Here is a 21,901-nt window from a genome sequence, read left to right on the forward strand (position 1 = left end):
GTGCCGCAGAGGTCACGGGTTCAGTGCTGTCTCACGGTTGGCTCTGAGTCTCCCAGCAGCCAGGGCTAAAGGGGAGAAATGTATTTCTAATGGGGTTCCCTTTGACTCCCCCCAAAAATGTGAAATGCTTTTGTTTCCAGTTAACTTTCCTAATACATGAATTACTCAGTTGGACACTTACGTGATGATGGAACAAAGGAAGTGGATGTTGTTGAAGGAGGTCTAGTAACTTCTTTGTGTACCTGAGGAGAAAAGTTACTTGTGTACAAGCAGAGCTGGCATCCCTGCCACCCTGGGCTGTGTACCCGGGGCTCAGCAGGTGGGACAACACACGTCATCTGCAGAGGCCTGACCTGGGCCCCAGAGCCCAGCTCAGGCTCCGTCAGGGACGGTGCTGGCAGGCACAGGGTACCCGAACCTGCCTTCCCTGTGCGCACGTGCTTGGGTTCACGGAAGGGGGCAGGCAAACGAGCATTATGGAGGCCGTGCTGCGACAACTGGTGCCGACTGCTGGAGTCATTACAGCCCCCTTAACATCTTGTTATTTTTACACAAATGAGTATCAACTGGGAGGTCCCGGCACACAAACAGGCACATGGAGATGAACGGAATTAATTTTCAACTGAGAGCTCACGATATGGGCTATCCAGGAAAGAATGACTCTCAGGGGAATGGGGAACAGTCAGGATTCTACAGGAAAATCAGTCGAAAGGCCTCTGCTGAAATCATCGGAATAAAGGGAACGGGTCTCCCCAAATTTGCAGGATGGGCAGGCCCTGAGCCCTGGCTGGCGGGGTCAGGATTGAACTCAGCCCATGACTATGTCCCCCAAGACGGACCCCAGAGCCCACAGAAAGCAAGGATGTTCTCAATTCATTTATTAAGTTAGAAAGGGGAAAAGGTATCAACATTTGAGGAAAGCACCGTGAGGTCCTTTGTGCTGTGAGAAGTGTGCTTCGCTCAGCTCAGCAGCCCGACAGGGTCAGCGCCCCCGCAGACCAGTGGGAGCCGCTTCCCCACCGCAGGCCCCACCGGCCGGGGCTTCCGGGAGTTCTCCCGCAGAGCCGCCTCCTGGGACCAGAGCCCCACGGCCGCACCACAGCACAGGCGGGCCCTGACCCGAGAGGGTCTGTGCGATCTGAAGACAAGAGATGCACGTCCTGCTTCCAGAACGTTCCCAAGTGGCAGCTGGTGTTCGTCAGTGGGTGAACCTGACTTAAAGGTCTGAGTCCACAAGAGATGCCCGAAGGACCAGTGCCCGCAGGAGGTCCCGGGAGGGGCGGGGCTGAATTTCGGAAAGCAGCTGGCTTGTGACATGGCCTCAGTTCCATACACAGTGCGGCTCACTTTGAAGCCTGGCCTCGAACCAGGCAGGCAGCACTGTACGGGGGCAGGTGGGAGCCACAGGTCTTGGCCAGTGCCCCCAGGGTCCCCTACCTGCAGTGAGTGGCACACCAAGGTACGCAAGGGACAAGCTGGAAACTGACACTGGGTGTCAGGCGGCTGCTGAGAGGAGCTGATCTCTTTAGACCCAGTGACTTGGAAGGTAAAAAAAATGAAAGGTCTGGCAGTTCTCTTGGGACCATGCTCACTTTGTGAGCTTGGGGCAAATGGGCCAAATCCAGCTACCGGCCGGAAGGCCAGGATGCCAAAGGCCAGGGGGTGCTGGCTGGGGTCAGGGTGGTGACCTTGTTGCTGGCCGCCACCCTGAGATGCGTCCAGCAGCAGTGGGATCTACAGTGGGCACCCTGGAGTCCCAGCTCCTACCTGCTGCTCGTCTAGCTGCGGGGGGGGGGGGGGGGGGGGCCCACAACCCGAAGACCAGTGTGGTCCCATCAGGACATGGTGTCATTGCTGCTGCTTGCAGAGGGGAGGCGATGGGGCGGCCCCCAAGCATGTGCCTCGCAGGGCCCCCTGGGTCCTGCTGTGTGACCGGCAGGAACGTCTGGGTCTACACATGGGGCACGGCTGGCCTGAGCGGAGGCAGCAAAGCCACAGAGGGCAAGGCCACCTCTGGGAAGCGGCGCACAGTTGACTCCCTCTGCAACCTGGTGGTCTGGGTGTGACCTGCTAGTGAGGTGGTGCCTGCCGCTTAAAAATGTGGTCTCGGTTTTCTCCTTGTCACTTCTGCTCTCAGTCCTGCCGGGCCGTTTCCCCGGGGCCTGGGACGTCCTCTGCGGGTGACGTTACAATGCTGACAGGGGAGCCCCGAGCCAAACAAGGCTATGCTGTTCGTGCTGCCCGCCCTCCCGCCCGCCCACCCAGGGCTTTTCCCGGCTGGCCCCACAGGCCCCCTCCAGGACTTGCTGAAACCGGTGACCTCAAAGCTCTGCACACGTGTCCTCCTCCCGGAGTCCGAGGGAGTCCTGGCGTCGGCACACACCCCATGGAAGATCCTCCCCGCCCCCCAAGCCACTGCAAAGTGGGAAAAGCCTCAGGCAGGCCCACCACACTGCAGACGACGTCTCTTGTCTAAGCTCAGGATGTCCTGCAAGACCAATGCTGCCAGCCACTTGGAGCACTGGCCCGGGGCCGGCTGAGCTTCCGGCTGTGGCGCACAGGGACAGGGCCCCTCCGTGAGTGAGGGCTGCAGCCGTGGGGGGGAGAAACATGCAGAGCCTGTGGGGCAACAGAGAGAGAGAGAATGGAATCACGCCCACAGTGACAGATGCCCGAGGAGGGTCTCACGGTGACTCTGAAAGGGAAAAGCACAGCGAGCCCTCCGCGCGGGCAGGCTGTTCTCCAGTGAACCTGCATCTCCCTTCACCCCGCAGGGGACAGGCAACGCAGTCCGGGCGCCGGCCCCTGTAGCCCGGCCCCCTGGACTCACGTGGAGCTGCAGCCGGGTGTGGCCATCTCTGTGGCAGAGAATTCAGCCTTGTCCAAACAGAGGCCTGGCCTTTGCCCTGGCTTCTGGGAGGGGCTCTCTGTCACACCTGACAGGAGTGGGTTGGCTCGGGGCGGGAGTGGGGACGCCATGTGAGCTAGGGTGGGGGCTCTGGGTCGCGCTGTCCCAGCTGACCTGGAGACTGAGAGTAACCACGTGGAACATCAGGTGATCTGGGCTGAGTGCTGGGTCCCTGATGAAAATTCTGGATGTGAAGGCTCCAGTGAGCGGTCCTAGGGGGCACGTTCTTAGCATGTCGTCACTCCCTGATGCCAGGAGGGGAGCACTGTCCTGGCCCCACAGGGACGGGACGTGGTGCTTATGCGCACGCCTTTCGTTTTGACCACCCTTGTCCCCCCCGTGCATCTCTGGCCGTGGCTGATCTTAATCTGTACCCTTCCCCTGCAGTAAACTGTAACTGAACATACCAGCCTCAGTGCATCCTGGGAGGCCCTGCAGTGATACGTGACCCTGTGGTGGTTCTGGGGAGCCCCTGACCTGCAGCTGGTGTCAGAAGTGAGGACACTGTCGTGTGGAGACTGTGCCTCAGACTTCGCAGGTTGGCCTATGCTCCTCATGGACAAAAGACCTCTGGTGATTCTGATACGTGGCCATGCCTGGCTGTTCCCCATTTGGCAGAAGGGTTATCTGCTTTGCTGAAGGTCAGCTGCCAGGAAGGGGCAGAGCACAAGGCTGTGGCTCTGAGAGAGGGTCCCAGAGCCCCCCCGCCCCTGCTGCCCGACCCAGCCTCCCTGCAGGACAGCGGCCTTTACCCTGAGCGGGAGCAGGCCCGGGCGCGGCTCACCTGGCTCTGCGGGGGCTCCTCATGCAGGCAGGTGCTTCCAGGTGCTGACAAAGGCCGTGGGGATGAGTGAGTAGGGCACGGTGGTGACGCAGCTCCATGTGTCCGCAGTGGGGTCGTAGCAGTCCAGGGTCTTACACCTCTGGGTCCCAAAGTAGCCCCCCACCACATAGAGCTTGTTGCCCGAGGCCAGGGCGTGGCAGGACATGCGCTTGGCGGTCATGTCCCCAATCCGCGTCCACTGGTTGGTCTCGCAGTCGAAGCGGTAGGCAGAGGCGGCAGTGAATTCCGTGTCACCTCCCATGATGAAGATCTGGCTGCCCAGCACGGCGGCGCCTGTGTACCGCCACGGCTGGGGGCACTCGGCCTTGATCGTCCACCGGTTCTCCGAGGGGTCGTAGCACTGGACTTTGGACACCATGTCCCGGTGGATGCTGGTCCCTCCGAAAACGAAGAGCTTCAGCTTGGCGCTCACCACTGCCGCGTTGCTGACGCCATCCCTCAAGGGGGCCACCATCGTCCACTTGTTAGCCCCGGGGTCGTACTTCTCCACCTGCTTCAGGGAGACAGAAGGGGAGGCCGGGAAGACGCCTGCCAAGGACGTGTGTCCCCCCACCACATAGAGACAGTTCTCCAGCTCGGCTGAGCCGTGGCCGAAGCGGGCAATCAGCATGGGGGCCGCCTTGGACCACTCCTCGTGGACGGTGTCGTACACCCACACATCCTTGGAGACCCCGTTCTCGGAGCCCCTGCCCCCCGTCACGTAGACCTTGCAGCCGATCGCAGAGGCGCTGAATTCCTTCCTGGGGCTGGGCAGGTCGGCCTTCGGGATGATCTCCTTGGCCTTGTGGTCCACTTGGTAGATCTTGTCGCACATGAAGGTCTGGCCACCCAGGATGAGGAGCGTGTGGCCTGCCTTGCGCGGCCGGGCGCAGGGGCTGGTGACCACCCCGTCGTTCTGCAGGATCTTGGTCTTGCAGTGGAGCGCCTCGTCTATGATGAGCCTGGTGTGCTCATCCGCCGTAAGCAGGGCCTCGCTGGACACAGCCTCCTTCAGGCAGTCGGACGGCAGCAGGGCCAGCCGCACGCTCCGGAGCAGCTCGGGCAAGTGGGCCTTTCGTCCCTCGAGGTCGTGCTTCACCCACTGGAGGATGGCCTCGAAGACCACCCGCTCGTCCTCCGTCTCCAGCTCGTCGCTGGAGATGAGGTCCAGCAGCATGTCCTTGGACAGGCTGTTGAAGTCCTCGCTCTGCCGCACCGTCTCAAAGTGCACCAGACACATGCGCCAGGAGAACTCGTACAGCCGGCGGCACTGGTGGGCGTCCGACAGCAGCATCATGCCCAAGCAGTTGGAGGGGAAGAGGTTCTTCTCCAGGAACTCGGCGGCCGCGTCCCGTACATCATGGAACTGCAGCATGTCACCCGCCTCCAGCAGTGACTCGGCGTTCTCCTCGTTGATGGCGATGCGTGACGAGTAGGCGAAGTCCAGCAGCAGCTCCAGCACCTCAGGATGCAGGTTGTCCTGGAAGTTGACTGTGTCGTCCCGGCTCTCACGTAGGCCATGGCTGAACATGGCCTCGAAGTAGCGGCTGGAGGCGGCCAGCACAGCACGGTGGCAGGGAAAGGCACGGTCACCAGCCCAGAGCGTGACATCGGTGAACATGCGGTGCTTGCGCAGCGTGTTGAGGTGAGCCAGCACACAGTCGGGGTGCGATGCCTTGTGGAAGAGCGTGATATTCATGGAGCCCGTGCTGCTCCGCGACTTGCGGGTCTCGTGGACACTGACTGACATGCTGAGCCAACCTACGGGAAACAAGGCCACAGGTAAGAGGAGCTACTCCTGATGCAGTGACTTCACAGGCCCTGGCTCCCCAGCTTCTGGCCCTCTCCCACACCTCTCTGCTCAGCACTGTCCCTTATGGCAACAGGTCATATCACTGAGGACCACCCAGGCAGCACAGGTTGGCCTTCACCCCTGCCCTTTGAAACCAGGCTTTGTTCTCCTGAGTTTGCATCAGCTCTGGAACCAAACACCTTTGGCCTGCATATGAGCCACCCCAGGGCTCATATTTAGGCAGGGCTGCCTCCCGGGGTTATGAGAATGTGCCAATGGTGTCCCTGGCCTGGTTAAGCCAACGCCGGGGTGATGCTAAGTAGCATGTGTGCTTGATGGCATTCCCCCATTCCATAGCAGGGAAAGCAAGGCCCAGAGAGGCAAAGCGGCTGCCCAAGGGGCTAGAGCAGTGGGCCATCCAGCTTCAGGCCCCTTCTCCACCCTCCATTGGCCCAAGGAGACTGACGGATTCCTGCAGGGGGACTTGAATATTTTCAATGACAGGCACCTCTCCCCTCCTCTGCACCTCAGCCTGCCCTTCTGTAAAGTGAAGACCTTGTCCTGCTCAGGCTTCTGAGTGTTGCTCATTCATTGGCAGTTACGGGGCATAACCTTTGAGCCTTGCCCTGGGACCAGCGTCACGGAGACTGGAGGCTACATTGGTCTGGCCCGCAGGATGCACCCCACTCAGAGCTGAGTTGCGCCATCTGAATTCCGGACCCTGCAACATGTTTCCTCAAATCTCGCTGTGGTTGCTAAATCCTCATTCCGGTTTCTGTTACTCAATCATCAGACACTTTCCAAAACGTGGCCGTTCATCGGGTGACTCATCCATCCTGTCCCCACCATGCTGAGGGACCAGATTGGAGGGCTCTTGTCAGGGTTCTGATGCTGAGCTCTGCCTCAGTTCCCCTCTCAAGCACCTGCGTTACTGAGGGCCCTGCCTGCTCTGGGTCCCTGAGCACCTGCCTGCACCTGCCCCACACCTGACCCTGAGCCCAGCCAGGGAGCCAGGCCATTTCTCAGCTTGAGCTGAATGAGGCCCTGAACGCTTGGGCTTGGGCCCCATCTGTGGTGCCAGACTCCTCTGGGATTCCATTTTACAGGCAGCCCTGGGACGGAATGCCAGCTCTTTGCCTTGCTAACCACAGGTGTGTAACCGTGGTGTCATCAATACCTACTCCTGGGGGAGCGGACTCCACAGACACTCACAGGGCCTGGCCCCTGGCTGACCAGAGTGGACAGCCCCCGCCTTTCCTGCACGGTCACATGTGGACATGCACACACTGTGACCCCTTCAGAAGAGCCTCCCTGTGCAGCACGCTCCCTCCCTCCCTCCTCCCTGGTCCCCCTCGGCAGGTCCCAGGTCCACACCTGAGGCAGCTGGCGCTGGGGCTGTGGGGCATGAGCTGGACCCCACCTCCTCTGTGGGGTGTTGTTGACAGGGCTGCCCTGTGAGGGATCTAGGCAGGGACTCCTTGTGAATGGGGTGAGGAACGGGACAAATCAGGACCAAGACTGAGAAAGCGCCAGAAAGCAGGGCCTGCCCGTATAGAACAGCCATGCTGGCCCTGCGCTTGAGGGCATGTGGCGACCTTTTCAAGCCCAACGGGGATCATCCCGGGGCCCTGGAACTGACTGGCGTCTTGCTCAGCACCTAGATGCCTACAGGCTGACGCAAACGTCCCACACAGGTGAAGAGCCGGTGACACACCCAAGCAGGTTCCCACCCAAGACAAACGCTGGCCTAGGCACCTCTGAGCGGAGGGCATGTAACTTAACTTATTGTCCAGCTGCATCCAAATTAGAAAAGACGATGGCTGGGATGGTGGCTGGTGCTGCCAAGATGGCTGCGACAGTGACGTGTGTTGCAGCTCCTGTCACAGGAGCCAGCACAATGCCCTCCTCTTTGCAGCACTGACACCTGACTGTCCTCAGGAGCCTCCACTCTAGTCCATTCAGATACAGGATCCCACGTTGGGCACTTGGCCCTGGAGGGCCAGATCGGCATATCGCTGGGCCCCAAAAGTTCGTTGAATGTGACCCTGGCCTGCCAATCAGCCTGTGCCATACTCCCAGCCACCGTGACGGGCCTGACACCCAAGATGGGGCAAGAAGACTCTTGTCCACGATGTCTGGTGAACTGCAGGGAATGAAGCAGGCTCTGGTCCCAGGGCTGCAAACTGGACTAGACAGAGGCCGGGAGCAGCAGCAGATGGTGGGTGCGCTGCCCAAGACGGAAGCCGCAGGGCGAGGCAGAGCTGGTCCCTGCTGTCCGCGCCCCTCTGCCCCTAGATGTGCTTTTTGCCTGTTTGAGAGGGGTTTGTCACGTACCACCAAGGTTCGCAAGCAGTTCAAAGGACTCACCAGATTCAGTGCCAGAAACTGCTCACCTTGATAAGGGTCTTAGCCGGTGGGTCCCCCCACCCCCTCCACCTCCAGGGAGGCCACCCAGACACAGAGGGAAAGGGTTTCATGAGCTGAGTGCCAGTGTTCAGTACCAGTTACACACCCAGCCCCGGATACCAGGAATGTAGGACAGAGGTTCCAGCGGCAGGAGGGCGAGCATTCAAGACTGTGCAAAATCAGGTCTGTTCGGCCTCTAGGAAGCTTCCATCTCCACAGCCCCTGCCTCCGGGGGGCCAGAGTAAATCAGACTCAGTTCTAACACTGTACGTATCACAGAACTGTTTCAGTTACCTAAGCATCGTCCTCGCTTTGATGGATTTGAGGGACAGCGGAGAACTGCACGACACTGCCATGCTCCAGAGTGGCAGCTCGTCATCCCACTAAGGGGAGCGATGGGCCTCGGGCAACACCTCCATTCCCCACTGTCACCCTCCCCTGCAGGGAAGCCATTCGGTGCACCAAATAACCATGTCCCCAGCTCACTTCTCACCGTCCTTGGAAGTGAACTAAATGCACAAGGAAACAAAATAGCTTGTGGGTAAGACCTTAGGAAAAACTCTCCATGCTCTTCGAAGATTCCAGCAGCAGAAAGTCAAAAGCCTCTGTTCTGAGAGAAAAATGCACCAGAGGTGATCACTGCAGCCGTGAGGAAACGTCCAGAGTTCCTCGGGGCCAGGGGTCAGGAACAGGGCCCCTGAAGACAGCTCAGCCATTGCTGCGTGACCTTGGCAAAGTTAATTCGCCTCTCTGGGTCTTCTGTTTCTGTTTTCTTTTTTCCCAGCCAAAGCGTGATGTTGAAAACAATCACTGCTTTATAGGACTATTGTGAGGATTAAATGAGGCAGTAAGTGATAAGCATTCAGAACGTCCAGGGCCTATCCTGCTTCCTTCGTCTGCTGCTTTATTCTTGTCGCTGTTACTACCGCTTACACGACAGACATTCCTGACGCTACTCCAGCCCCAGCCTCCACTCTGAGTAAGGCAGATTTTCAGTCTTACTCGTTCTTAAGTTGGTTGATTTGTTAACGAGTATGTAGTGTTTTTATAATCAGGAAAAACACCAATGGTTTTTGTCAAGCCAGTTGGCTGGGTTAGTCCTAGAGCTGTAATGGTGGAGGACTTAGGCACGACTCACTCGTCACACACACGCAGGGCTGCGGGAGGCAACAGCCTTCCCAGGCCGGGGCTCGGAGCGGACACACCACGATGCTGCGGCTCAAATGCCGGACCCACCCCCGTGTCTGGGGGCACCTCACGGAGCCACAGGGTGCAGGCATATCCATCCTTCCAACTTTCAAGTGGAAAACAAACTAAGCACCCTATTAAGCAGACAAATCTAATTGTTAATTGAAAGGAAAATTAGTATGACTGCTGTAACTGAATCAGGGCCACAGATCATTCCAGATACAAGTGAATTAACAGACAAAGGGTTCTTTCTCTAGATGTTTCTGCCTTTCAATGGTCCTTTCTTTACTAAAAAAGAAAAAAAAAGATGTATACTTTTCAAAAATTATATGTACCCTGTTTTTAATTTAAAATGCAATGGGTTAGAATTTATATTTTTGCTGTGTATTTATTTTGATTTTGTTTTCCAGCTTCTTGTTGTGAAAGATTTCACACCGGCAGTACTGTTACAAGAATTATATGATGCACACTTTCTGCTTTCATGTGGTTAGCCTGCTGGTTGCCACTTCGCCCCACCCCCACCCTAGGCCTCACCCCAGCCTCGCCTCACCTCAGCCCCATTCCTCCTGTAGGGGACGGGCCGGCTATGGAGGCTGGCCCAGAGCAGAGCCAGGCTCAGCGCAGGGTGAGGATGTTTTTTCATACACTGCTTGGTGATCAATGGCGTTCTTCTTCAGGTAGTACCCATGTGTCCCTGCATCAGACAGTTCTCCACGACGAGTAGGTGGGGTGCATGGCCAGCCTAGCCCTCAGCTCAAGCCCCGGGGCCAGAACCCCAACACCTCCACACCCCAACAGAGTACGTGGTGGGACAACCTGGTTCCCACCTGCTGTGCTCAGGTCATGATCAACGAACAGGGCCACCATACAGTCCCTGCCAGGCAGGGGGTCCTGAGGTTACCCTACATGTGGCCTCCCATTTGCCTGCAGCCAGAGCCTGGAAGGGGAGGGAGGGTCCCAGGAGACCAGGAGGGGCGGGCAAATGCTTCAGTGCCTTGTCCACGTGTTCCAGCCTTTTTACTTAATGCACCCAAATGTTAAGCACACTTCAGGAAAGGCCGCCTAAGACTTCAGCGTCCATGATGGATAGGAAGCCTCAGGCTGACTGCAGCCTCCGGTGGCCGGTGGCTGGTGGCCGGTGGCCGGTGGCCGGTGGCCGGGCAGCCAGAGCTACACTGCAAGTCGATATCTGGCCGCGTCGCCCCTGGAGGATGGGTTCGGAATGTGTGCTGCACCAGCCTTGCCCGGAATGGCCGGCTCTGCTTTCCCAGGAAAGGTACAAACATGAGGTAAGGGGTCAAGGCCTGTGAAACCCTACTGAATGGTGAAGCAACACTTGTGGCTTCTGGTAGGGAAGGAAGCCAAATCAAACTCATGACTACCGTGGACCATCTCACACTGCCAGATTTAATCCTTTAATCCTCACAATCAAGCCTGACAAGGTTTTGACTGTTTTAATCAGGGTGGGCTGGATTATACTGCAGCAACAAATACCCCCAAATCCCAGTGGTGTTAGAGGACTGAGATTTATTTCTTGCTCATAATACATGCATCGTGGTTCCAGTGGTGGTAGGAGGGTGCTTGTCTCATCACTGTTGCTCCCAGGGACCCAGAAGACAGAGTGGCCACCTTGCCAAAGAGAAGAGATAAAGAGCACTCTGGAAGTGTGGCACAGACAGTTCAGTTTTCAGCCTGGAGGGGCACACATTGTGCCTGCTCCCATCTAATTGGCCAAAACCAGTCACATGACTTCACCCACCCACGAGAGGGCCAGAAGTGCAAGCGGAGCACATGCCCCACTATTTCTACAATTTGCAAGTAAGAAAACAACAGCTCGTGATGAATGGTAATGACAATGCTACTAAAAATAAATTATAGCTGCTGAGTACTCACTATGCACTAGGCACTGTTCTGAGTGCTTCTGGTGCTAATCCCCATCACAGCCTCAGGTACAATGACCGCCTGTATTTTACAGGTCAGGACATTGGACCCGGAGAAGTGGGCCGTTAGGTCCCACCACTGCCCTGTGCGGTGAGCCCAGCACCACCAGGCAGGGGAAGGGGACACGGTAGCACTGGAACTCTGGATGCCGGATGCAAGCCCCAAGGCTTTCTAGAAGAAGAGCTCTCGGCCTCGCGCCCGCTCAGACAGATCAGACAGATCTCGCCTGGCCGAGTGCAAACCTGGCAGGCAGCTCAGCAAAGGAGCCAAGGCTCTCTTATCTTAATTAGGAAAGGAATTCCCTTCAGCCTAGATTGATCCGTGGTGAGCTTCTCCTTGGGTACCGACGAGCAGGTAGAAAATGAGCGAGGCTTCCGGTTTCCCTGCAGTCCTGTGTCCTGCTCTGAGGGATCTGCTGACAGTGAAGGTGTCTCCCCCGCTGACAGAGGTGGGTGGGGAGTGCCACCTGGGCGCATGTGCCCCTCCCTTGGGGCGGCAGTCTCCCAGGACCTGCTCAGCGCCCCGCCTCCTCATGGGAGGAGCCATCCAACTGGTCTTGCAGGCACCTCCTTGGCAAAGCCTGGTGTGCAGCAGGCAGGAGCCCCGAAATCTCCTCCTGGGCTCCCTTCAATCCCTCTGGCTCCTGGGAGCTCTTTGTCCATTGCTCTCAGAGGTGGCTCTAGGCTCGGTGCCCAGGAGAAACCACACAGGCTAGGTCCCACTCCATCTGTTCTGGGGTGTGGGAGTGGGTTACCCTAACTGCTCCCCCACATCTTCTGCTCAGCTCTCTACCCAGGACCAGTCAGGGCAACCTTGGGAAACAAGCCACCTTCCTTTGGGCCCAGCTTGTTCCTCCCTGAACCCAGGCCCCTGGCTTCACCAGCCCCTCACCCACGGGCACGCCCAGTCCCTGCAGGCCCTTCACCGGCGGGCCCCAGGCGCAGCGGGCAGAAGCAGGGCACCGAGGGAAGACAGGCCGGTGGCTCTTGTGTTACTGGGGAAGTCTGACTCAGTTTCCACTCACCAAGAAAGGGAAAGAAACTGGAAGCTGGCGTACTGTACCCCCCCTTTTACAGGTGAAAGAAAAAAGGGGGACCCAGAGAGGGACAGTGACTTGCCCAAAGCCCCACAACACACCAAAGGCAGAGCTGGAACCAGAACTCCTGAATTCTGATCCGGTGCCCCCTGCACCCTGTTGGCTGTCTCTTCTCAAACTTCCTGCCCACGAGGGTTAAGGCAATGACTCAAGGCTTATAAAACTGCTTAACACCAGAGGCTGCAAGATCTTTAGGGATTTTTACAGCGACACATCTGCTGGAAGCATTGTACGGAAGAGGAAACTGAGGCCCCAAAAGTTAGGGGGACCTACCTGAATTCCTACCGCCAGGGAGGGGCAGAGGACTCCCAGCCCCCCACCCCCTTAAGTGCTCTTTCTGCCCACAGGTTCCAGGTATGACGGTTCCAGCTGCGGGATGGTGAAGAGGTGGAGCTGACCTTCAGCCTCGGTCACACTCAAACAGGCTGTGGCCCAGAAAGCCTTGTCCACACTCTGTACACAGCCCAGGGAGGCAGGAGACCATTATGGGGAGAGGAGGGACGGATGGCTGGGGAGGCTCTTACATATCTTCAGGAAATACAGTGAAATGTCCCAACTAAACTTCATTTCTGAGACCACAGAGCTGGCAATTTCACAAGCAGTTCCATGAGCCACAAATGCCTACCCTTTTACACGAAAAAGGCACTGACAGGACTTGGAAGGAAAGATTTGGCAGCAAGAAAGAGCAGTCTGTTGACACCACAACAGCAGTGGGTAGAGGTGGCTGAGGCCCCAGGGGTGGGCTGGTCACCGCCACACAGGCACAAGGGGACCCATGTCCAGTCCCCCAGCCCGTGCCCTCATGCTGAAGAGACAGAGCAGAGCCCTTCCGTCCCCGAGCTCTCTCTCTGCCCCCCACCCCACCGCATCTCCGTCCGGCCCTTCACAGATGGAGGACTTGGAGCCAGTGTGGCAGGGCGAGTGCCTGAAAGTGACAGCCATCACTTTAGCTACCTTTAGACTAGGATGTGGGCAGTGCTGCTCAGGCTCTGGGGGTCCAGGAAAAGCGTTGGAACCGAACCTGCTGTGGACACTGGGCCGACTTCCCTCACCTGGGGACCGAGCCAGGTTACTAAGGGGAAGTCCTGCTAGGGTGCTGGGAGTGAAGGCTGGCGATGGGTACGTTCCCCCCACCCTCGGTTGTTCCAACTAAGTGTTTTCTGGCTGGGAAAATGCTTCAACAGTCCTGCTACCTAAAGCAATTCAATTATGAAATTCAGCACGTTAACTGAAACCCAGCACCTCAGTCAGCCCACTGATTTGCCTGTGTCTGGCCACTCTGTGTTCTCCTGCCAGCTCTGCTGGCCCCTCCCTGGCCAGGCCACACCCACTCTGCACGCTGGCCCGGAGCAACCGAAGGCTCAGGCAGTGGGCTGGTGTTTAGGACTGGTGGGGTGGCTTCTCCCAGCACCCCCTGAGCAGAAAGGCTGTGTCCAGAAGCCATCCATCTTCCTGGGGACTGCACTGCACTGGCCAGGACACTGCAACCCCCAGGGGACTTTTCCACCACCTCCTGCCTGCATCCCCCCAACCTCAACCTGCACCTGACTGAGGGTCAGCAACGAGTTTGTTTCCGGGAGAGGCCTGAGTGGGTGGTGGGAGAAAGCAGCCGCCCAGGGCCTGGAATATGGGCTCTGGCGTGCCTTTCGGATCTTGACCTAATCAAGGCACCCTCTCGCCAGAAAGTCTTCACCACCGGTGCCCCCGCTGTGTCCCCTCCGCTCCCCTTGTTGCCCTATCACCGAGGAACTGCGTGCGCACGCACCTCCGTGTGTCACGGCCCCGACCCCGCTCCAGCACACCCTCACCTAGGAGCTCCCTGAAAGCGGGTTCCAATCAAAACCCTTCAAACCATCAATCAATTAATAAATGAATGAACAAACCACCCGCTAAATAATGCTCCACCGTGTCTCATAGTCATAAATGGGAAGACCCGAGCCTCTGCGACTGCAGACCGTTCACTCCCAGGCCTGGGCGGTCGTCCTCTTTCCTTCCCGCTCTCCGCTGTCCACACTGAGTTCCCGCAGGTTTAAGATGCTATTAAGAGGCATGTGGAGCTGCAACTCACCCACAGCTCCTCTCTCTGCACCACACACAGATCCGGCCCTAGCCCCAGGGTGAGGGCTCCCAACATTTCTCTCTACCATCCTTTTCACAAACTCCCTGATCACTTCCTGATAAATGGAATTACCACAGACCAAGACCGAGATAGCTGCGGAGACTGAAACAAGGCTGACTCAGTCAACCCCCACAGGTAAGACTTGGGGACCCAAGGACACCCGCCCGGTCTTAGGACACCAAACCTGCCCCCGGTGGGGTGGACCTTGTGTCCTACCTCTCCCCAGACCCCAAATGCGAGCCTTCATCTGCGTCCTCTACAAATCCCAACAGCACACCCTGCCCATCAGTCCCACCTATGAATGGGGAGAGGGAGGCCCTGGGTCCCCACGGATCTGACCCAAATCACAGTCACCAGAGTCGGGTCCCTGATAAGAAAATGGGGTTCTGCCTCTCCTCCCAGTTCCCCCGACAACGCCCCCCATTCTGTTCCACCGCCAGAGTGAAACCTAAAGGCCCAAACAGCTGGCTCCTCTGTGCTGACTCCCCAGGGACGGCCTATACTCAGGGAGCCTTCACCCTGCTCCGAGCAGCCCAGTGGGACCCAAGAACACCCAGACCACACCTGCGGGGGCCTGGGCCTGCTCCCACCCCATCCCCTTTGATCAGTTCTGGATAAAGTTTTTCTTTGCTCAAAGATAATGGAAATGAAATTTGGGGGTTCTGAAGCAGCAGCAACAAAAGCGCCCAGTGCCTCTGGGGCCCAGTCTCTCACAGGAAAAGCTTCTCAAGCAACCACAAGGGAGGAAAGGGACAGTGGGGCGGTGGCCCAGTGGTGGGGTCCTGGGGCCCGGGCGGGATGAGAGGGAAGAGAGGAGCCGGCTGGAGGGTGGCCGTCGCCCGGTGGGCAAGTGTGTGGGACTTCGGGCCTGTGGCTTTTTTCTGCGCCTCCACAGCTCTCTAAACCCGGACAAGGGGCCATGTAAGGGGGGGGCACAAACGGCCGGGGTCCCCGGGGCGGCGGACGCTTCCCTGGTTAGACCCCTCTGCCCCGCTCTGCACGAGGCAGGCGGCCATCTGGCCCTCGGTGTCAAGTGCGTGGGGACCTGGCCCGGCCGAGGCGCAGCGCCGGGCCGCTCACAGCCTCCAAGGTATGCAGCCTCCTCTTTCCAGGATCGATAGTAATTTTTTAAAAAGAGAGTCCGCGGACTGAATGAATCAACCACTCCCCAGGGAAACAGTTGCTGCTCCCGCGCGCAACATCTATTTGCAAAACAATTCATTCCCTCGCCCAGAGCTCTCGGCAAATGCCCTCTCCGGGTCCCCAGGCACGAGGGAGGAGCCGGCAATGGGGACAGGGTGGCGAACCACAATCCCACCCCACCCCCCACCATTGTCCCCGTCTCCAGCCACCCCCGCCCCAGATCCCGCGGTACCCGGTGCGGCTCCGGGAGCCCAGCCTCGCAGAAGCTCACTCAGCACGGGGCTTCTCACGGGAGATCGCGCAGGACTTGGGGCGGCTCGGGGGTGGTGACAAGTGCCAACGCCGGCGGCCCGGCTCACAGTTACCCGGGCCGAGGTTGCGCCCTCAGCCCAGTCCCGGTACTCACCGCTCGGGGCGCCACCGCCCGCCACGCTTTCAGCCCCTGGCCCTCGCTGCGATCACAGACCCTCGGCTGCCCGAGCCTCCAAAATTCTGCCGCCGCCGCCGCCGCTTTCCCTCCCCCGCTCGCCGCAGCTCCCGAGCCGCTGCTGCTGCGGTTTAGCCCCGGCGCCACCAACAAACTAGTTTCTCCGGCCTTCCCGCCCCGCCTCCCGGCCCGAAGCGCAGCAGCCAATCAGAGACGGAGCCTCCGTGACGGATGGGCGTCCGAACCCATAGTTCTATTCGCAGAAGGATGAAGGGATGGGCTCCCCCAACGCACCGGTACCGTGAGGGGGCGGGGCAGGGAGAGCAGAAGGACTTCGACCAGATTCTTAAAGGGACAGGCGCCTGTTCCCCGCCCCCTCTCTCAAGCGCTGAGGAAGTTTGAGAACAAAACCCATTGGTGTTCTAGACCTTTCCGAAGGTGGGAGCTTTATAGGTTGCAGATGCCTCTTCTGCACCCGGTCTGCAGAGCTACATTTTTATTTGCGAAGGTGTTGAGGAAACGCTTTCTTTTTACCCTTGGTTCAATGTTTGGGATTTTCTGCAGCCCCTAACCCTACCTCTATTTGGAATATGTATTTTTCAGGGTACCGAAGCGCTCCTACTTGTGTCATTTCTAAGTTTCTTTTCTAAGTAGGCCTTTAAATATCCATTCATTCATCCATTCATTAATTCACTCCACAAACGCCTGCGGGATGTACTAGTCTGGTGACAGGAATGATCTGTAATCTCTCTTTACCTCAGGGTTTTCATCTCCTTCCATCACTTCAGGTTGCTGAGTATCAAGTTTCTTCATCTGGACCGAGTATGTTGACCCTGAGTAAGAAGATATCCACCAAGAAGGGCTCCTGGTGGCTCACTGAGCTCAAATTTAAACACAGCCTAGCAGCCCTCTCTACACGGGGGCGGCTCAGGCAAGCCAGGCTTCGGGGAGAAGCCGGCACTGAAGCTGCCTGCTGGCTACCCTGAACTGCCTGCCCGCACTGTGTTTCTCTCAGTGAGCCAACCCTTATAAAATAATTCCTGAAATCCTATTCCAACCAATATGACTGAGAATTTCCCCAACCAATTGGAGATGCACACAGCTTTATTCTCCTCCCCGTTATTAGCATATTCACGACAATGAGAGCAGCTTCACTCCAACCAATCAGAACAGTGCTTTTCGTACCAATCAAACAGGAGCATTTAAGAGTCCTCATTTGCATGAGGATGGACCAATTAGGGACTGAGGCGGGGACTTCCCTGTATATAAGTCAGCTGCTGGTGGCTAGAGAGTGTGCTTTCCCTTGTCGCCAGAGAGTATGTCTGAGTACCTGGCCAGACCTGGAGAGGGTCGCCAAACCACCCAGCAGCCCTCCTGGGGTGCTGTGAGGTTCTGTGAGAAGAGGGATGCCTTGCCTGAACGTCAAATCCCAGAGCAGCCTTTTCTGAAGGGGCCTCCTTGCGGTACTGTGAGATGCTGTGAGGAGAGGGCCTCCCCGCCGCAGGGCTCCTCCCAGCCTGCTGTGAGGAGAGAACCACCTCGCAGCTGGACCGCCTCTCCTGAGGGGGGCGCCTCGCTTGAGGGCCGACTCCCAGCGATGCTTTCTCACAGTTGCGCTGTTTGCAATGAGTAAAATGTTCTTCATCGCACTTCAAATTGGGGGTTCCTGTTAGCATCGAATTGGCACCAACGACCATCAGTTAGCATGTGGCAGGGCCAAAGTCCTCATAGAATTATTTTCAAGACTAATGGAGACAAACTCCTACAACAAGTAAGTGCGCAATAAGCGTCCTTTCTTTTGTCCTTCCTACGGGAAATGGATAATTCCGGTAGGTCAAGGATGCAGAGGGTAAAGGTAAAATATAAAAAGCTGTAAGAGCAAGCATGGGATGGGGAAAATTCCCAGGAAGGACAGGCCCCACTGGAGGGAGGTCAAGGACAAGGAAGAGGTGCACAAAAGACTGGGAGGAGGGGTAGGATTTCGACTGGTGGAGATGAGGAAATGGAGAGCCCAAGGATAGAAATCTGCTTAGACCGGACAGGAGAGCTTCCAGGCTTAAAAGGCTGTGTGAGGTGATGGGGAAGACACTGCCAAAGAGGGCATTTGTGTGTGGGGGCGGGGGGGGGGTGCGAAACAGTACCATGTAGAAGGACTGGAGGCAGGTAACTCAGGCTTTTTTTCTTTTCTTTCCTTTTCCTTTTTTTTTTTTTTTTTTTTTTTTTTAGAATTTTCTTGATTTGAGAGAGAGAAGTATCCACTTGTTGTTCCATTTATTGACACATTCATTGGTTGATTCTTGTATGTGCTCTGACCAAGGATTAAACCCACAGCTTTGGCTTATTGAGATGACGCTCTGACCAACTGAGCTACCCAGCTAGGGCAAATTGCTTAGGTTTTTGCATGTCAAACTCTTACAGGTGAAGGGAGGATCTTAGAACCTATCTTGCAGGCTTACTGTAAAGATTAAATAAGAGAACATATGTAATGGGTGTAGCGCCTAGAAAGTGCTTTGTATAGATTTGTCTCCATTTGGCTCAGAGCTGGAGACTTTTAAGACATGAGAGTTATGCTATTTAAGAGCAGTCTTGGCCAGAGGTAAGAGCTGGCCAATGGTGCTGTTAAGGTGCCTTCAATGGAAAAAGGCAGCCACAAAGTAATTGGTCCATTAAAGAAATGACACCGATCACATTCGTAGTTTTAGCATCTGAACAATTTTCTAGAGCTAGAGTATCTATATAATTGTTGGTTGGATGAACCTTTACATACAAAATTGATTCTTAGCCAGTTCATAGCCATTGCTTATTATTCCATTTAGGTTCTCTGTGAGGTTGAAGTGCCAACCATCTAAAATCTGGTCCACATTATTATTCTCCCCCTCCTCAACTCCAGTGCTTAAATTACATATTGAAATATATTAAAATAAAATACAGGCAATGGAATGAGATCAGAGCAAAAGCACGGGTTGAGCTAGTGACTGTAGGTATGGGTTGGAAGGAAAAGAGGAGATGAAGCTTGCTTTGTCATAGGTCTTAGTCCTTGCTGTAGACCCTGGAGCATAACCGCGCTTTCAGCCTTTACCAGCCAATGTTATGATGACCCACTTATTTGTGAGGCCACCTCACTGCATAGGGAGTTCTGAGAAGGCAGGGACCTTGATATCTCTAACTCCTTGGTTCCTCACGCAAGTTTTATACACAGTTTTGAAATACTTTAAATAAATCTCATGTCAGTTAGCATATACTTTTGTGCCTATGACAGAGAACCCCAAATAACTGACCTTTAAAAAAACAGCAGTTTGTTTCTTGCTCGTGCAAAATACATCTAAAATTAAGTAATCCATGACTGTTTGCTAACTCTAGAGTTATTAGGAATGCGGGCTCCTCTGTTTCCATTCTGCCAACCTTAATGCTTGGTTTCCATTTGCGAGTTTGCCTTATGGTCCAAGATGGCTGCTGGAGCACCAACTCTAACATCCACTTTTCAGACAGGAGAAAGGACTACAAGGAGAAGAGCAGCTATGTGTCCTCCAACTGCATTAGCTCCATTGAAGCAGGCTGCGTGCTGAAGTCCCACTTGATACTTTCATTTACATCCCTGCTTTCTGAAAACACCTAATCTAGAGCAAATCCCCACTTCCTTAGGCCTTCTCCCAAACCACTCAACCAAAGCCAAATTCTATTACAGGTTCTTTATAACACCCTGGTACTGTGATGCCCCTTGGTGCCCCCATGGTGTGTGGTCTCCCTCATTGCAACAAGTATTAAACCCAAATTTTTCATCTACAGGTGTTCCTGGTTGACAGTACAAAGACACAAATATTGGCAATACAAAGCACACATACATTTTACCTGTGGTTGGGGATTTAATTGGCTGTCTCCCCTCCCAGAATGCAAGTTCCCTGAGAGCAGGGGCTTTGTTTTGCTCACTCCTGCATTTGCAGACCTAGCTGGCATATAGCAGCCTCTTCATAAATATTTATTCAGTGAATTTAGAATGAATTGAATATAGCTTCAGGAACAGGGTTAGCTGCCATTAAGTAAATAAGTAAGTAGGTTTATTGGATCCATTCAGCCAAGTCTTCAATTTTTGATTAAGGTCCCAAAAGATAGAACCCCTGGTCATGTCGGGCTTCATGAGCTTCAGTTCTCAAGGAATGGGCTGGGTGGTTGTTGCCATTCTGGGGGTGCAGCTGGGATCAAGGTCACTGGTGAGTCACTGCTTCTGCTTCGGGTGCACAAAGGAGCAGGGCAGGGCTGGGCCTGGCAGGGACAGAGTCTACAGGAGGCGAGAGGGTGTCCTGCCTTCACCTGGTGGCAGTGTGGGCGTCGTGTGAAGAAGAAACCCTTCTGACCTTGCTGCTCCCACCCCAAGAAGCTGTAGCCACTCAGTGGTCTCCATTTTAGAAGTGCCAATGAAGCCCCTGTCCCCAATGCAAAGCCAGTAGAGCTTTACTTGATATAGAAAGCATGTTTGTGCTCTGTACCATACACTGCATGCTGGCAGCATGGGAGGGGCTGAGGGGGTGGCTGCCTGGGTCTGTGCAGCAGTGGGCACGTGCAGACAGAGGGAGCGATGCCAGCTGTGGAGGAACCGGGCTGAGGGGGTGGGAATGGGCTGCAGGAAGGCAGATAAGAGAACATCGCAGAACAAATGCCTCCTTTTAGAAATGTTGGCTGGGGCCTGTCCCACTCCCTTCCTTCCCAGAATCCAGAAAGAAAGACACAATGAGGAATACAGGTTAATAAATGACTGTTGAAGGTGTAGAATAGTGAGTATAGTGTGCTATCTTCGGAGTCAAAAGAGGGGAAAATCAAGGTATACTTGTAAATGCATGTGTGTCAGTGAAGACACACTGTGAAGACAATCAGAAAATGAACCACCTTCCACCCCTGCGTCACACACACAAAGACAGGAAGAAAAATGAGTGAGAAAATCAACCCAGTGGTCCCCTGTGAGTGAAGAGGTGCTGATGGGGGACAGAAGTGTGGACAACACTGGAAAGTAAAACAGTTCAATTTCTGAGCCATAGGAATCTATCATTTATTCACAAAATAATTTTAAAATCAAGCCAGAAGCTTTAAAAGAGGAAATAAAACTATATGTTTCTATGCATAGATCAGGATGGGGAAGAGGGAGGATAAGGGAGATTTATATTCTATACTGTCTGGATTTTTAAAAAATGTATTCAGGTTTTCTTTGAGTAATTAAAAATTCCATGTTTAAAAATAAGGAAGGATGGAAGAAAAAAAGGAAGTAAAATGGCATTTTCAGAAGCCAGAAGAATCTGGGTTTGTATCCTGGTTCTGGCATTTTACTGTGTGACCATAAGCAGGTTATCTTGCCTCTCTAAGCCTCAGTTTCTCCATTGGTAAAATGAGGACAATAATAATATTACTACTACTACTACTACTACCTATAATGGTTCCTACTTCATAGGGTTGTTGAAAAGGTTAAATTAAGACCAACCCCCCCCCCACCAAAGACAACAAAAAACAAAAACAAAAACACAGCAAAAAACCTGTGTAGAGCACTTAGCCCAAAGCCTTAGGCCTAATAAATCCTAAAAATACTAACATCTGCAGTTATGACTAAATGTTTGTAAAGTGCCAAGGAGAGTCCCTGGGTTATTTATCATAAGTGCTACATTAATTGTAATTATTATTACAAAGTTATGATCTCATAACTTTAGAGGTGGTCTCTGGTAACTCCCCAGCTGGAGGGTCAGGAGCTCTGTAGTTCTCACTTGCCACCTCTGGAAATCTGTCCCATTAGGGGTCTGATCTCTTCTGGTTTATGGGTGGGGGGGGGGTTTGTGTGTGGCCAAGACAGAATACAGGATTCCTGGGCCTGGCTCCAGAAAAGCTTCTCTAGGAGACTAGTATGCTGTGTGGAATTTTGCTCCATGCCTAAATGAGTCCATGCATAGCTGGGTGGGAATGTTATCTAGGACTCATGTAGAGGCCACAGGCTTTGTGCATTGATGTCTTGATTTCAAGATCTTTGTCAAATGTTCAGCTTGTTCCAGGCACAACAATGGGAGTTCAGTAGATCCAGAGG

The 21,901-nt window shown here is 55.0% G+C and overlaps 1 protein-coding gene across 2 annotated transcripts; it reads right to left on the reverse strand.

Annotated features, from left to right (window-relative positions):
• Positions 1–2,300: 2,300 nt before the first annotated feature.
• Positions 2,301–15,971, reverse strand: KLHL25 (kelch like family member 25). 2 transcript variants are annotated; one of them, XM_054585299.1, is made up of 3 exons: positions 15,823–15,971; positions 3,693–5,492; positions 2,301–2,619 (listed from the first exon to the last, which is right to left on the reverse strand). In XM_054585299.1, the coding sequence occupies exon 2, from the start codon at positions 5,479–5,481 to the stop codon at positions 3,712–3,714; it is 1,770 nt and encodes a 589-aa protein (XP_054441274.1). In that variant the 5' UTR covers positions 5,482–5,492; positions 15,823–15,971; the 3' UTR covers positions 2,301–2,619; positions 3,693–3,711. The 2 variants fall into 2 exon arrangements, with proteins under 2 accessions (XP_054441274.1, XP_054441275.1); XM_054585300.1 differs by lacking the exon at positions 15,823–15,971 and having other exon boundaries at positions 3,693–5,590.
• Positions 15,972–21,901: the final 5,930 nt, after the last annotated feature.

This window comes from Pteronotus mesoamericanus, unplaced genomic scaffold (assembly GCF_021234165.1).
Source record: "Pteronotus mesoamericanus isolate MK-2021 breed Mesoamerican mustached bat unplaced genomic scaffold, CSHL_Meso_final contig_1205, whole genome shotgun sequence".
In the NCBI taxonomy this organism is placed as follows: domain Eukaryota; kingdom Metazoa; phylum Chordata; class Mammalia; order Chiroptera; family Mormoopidae; genus Pteronotus; species Pteronotus mesoamericanus.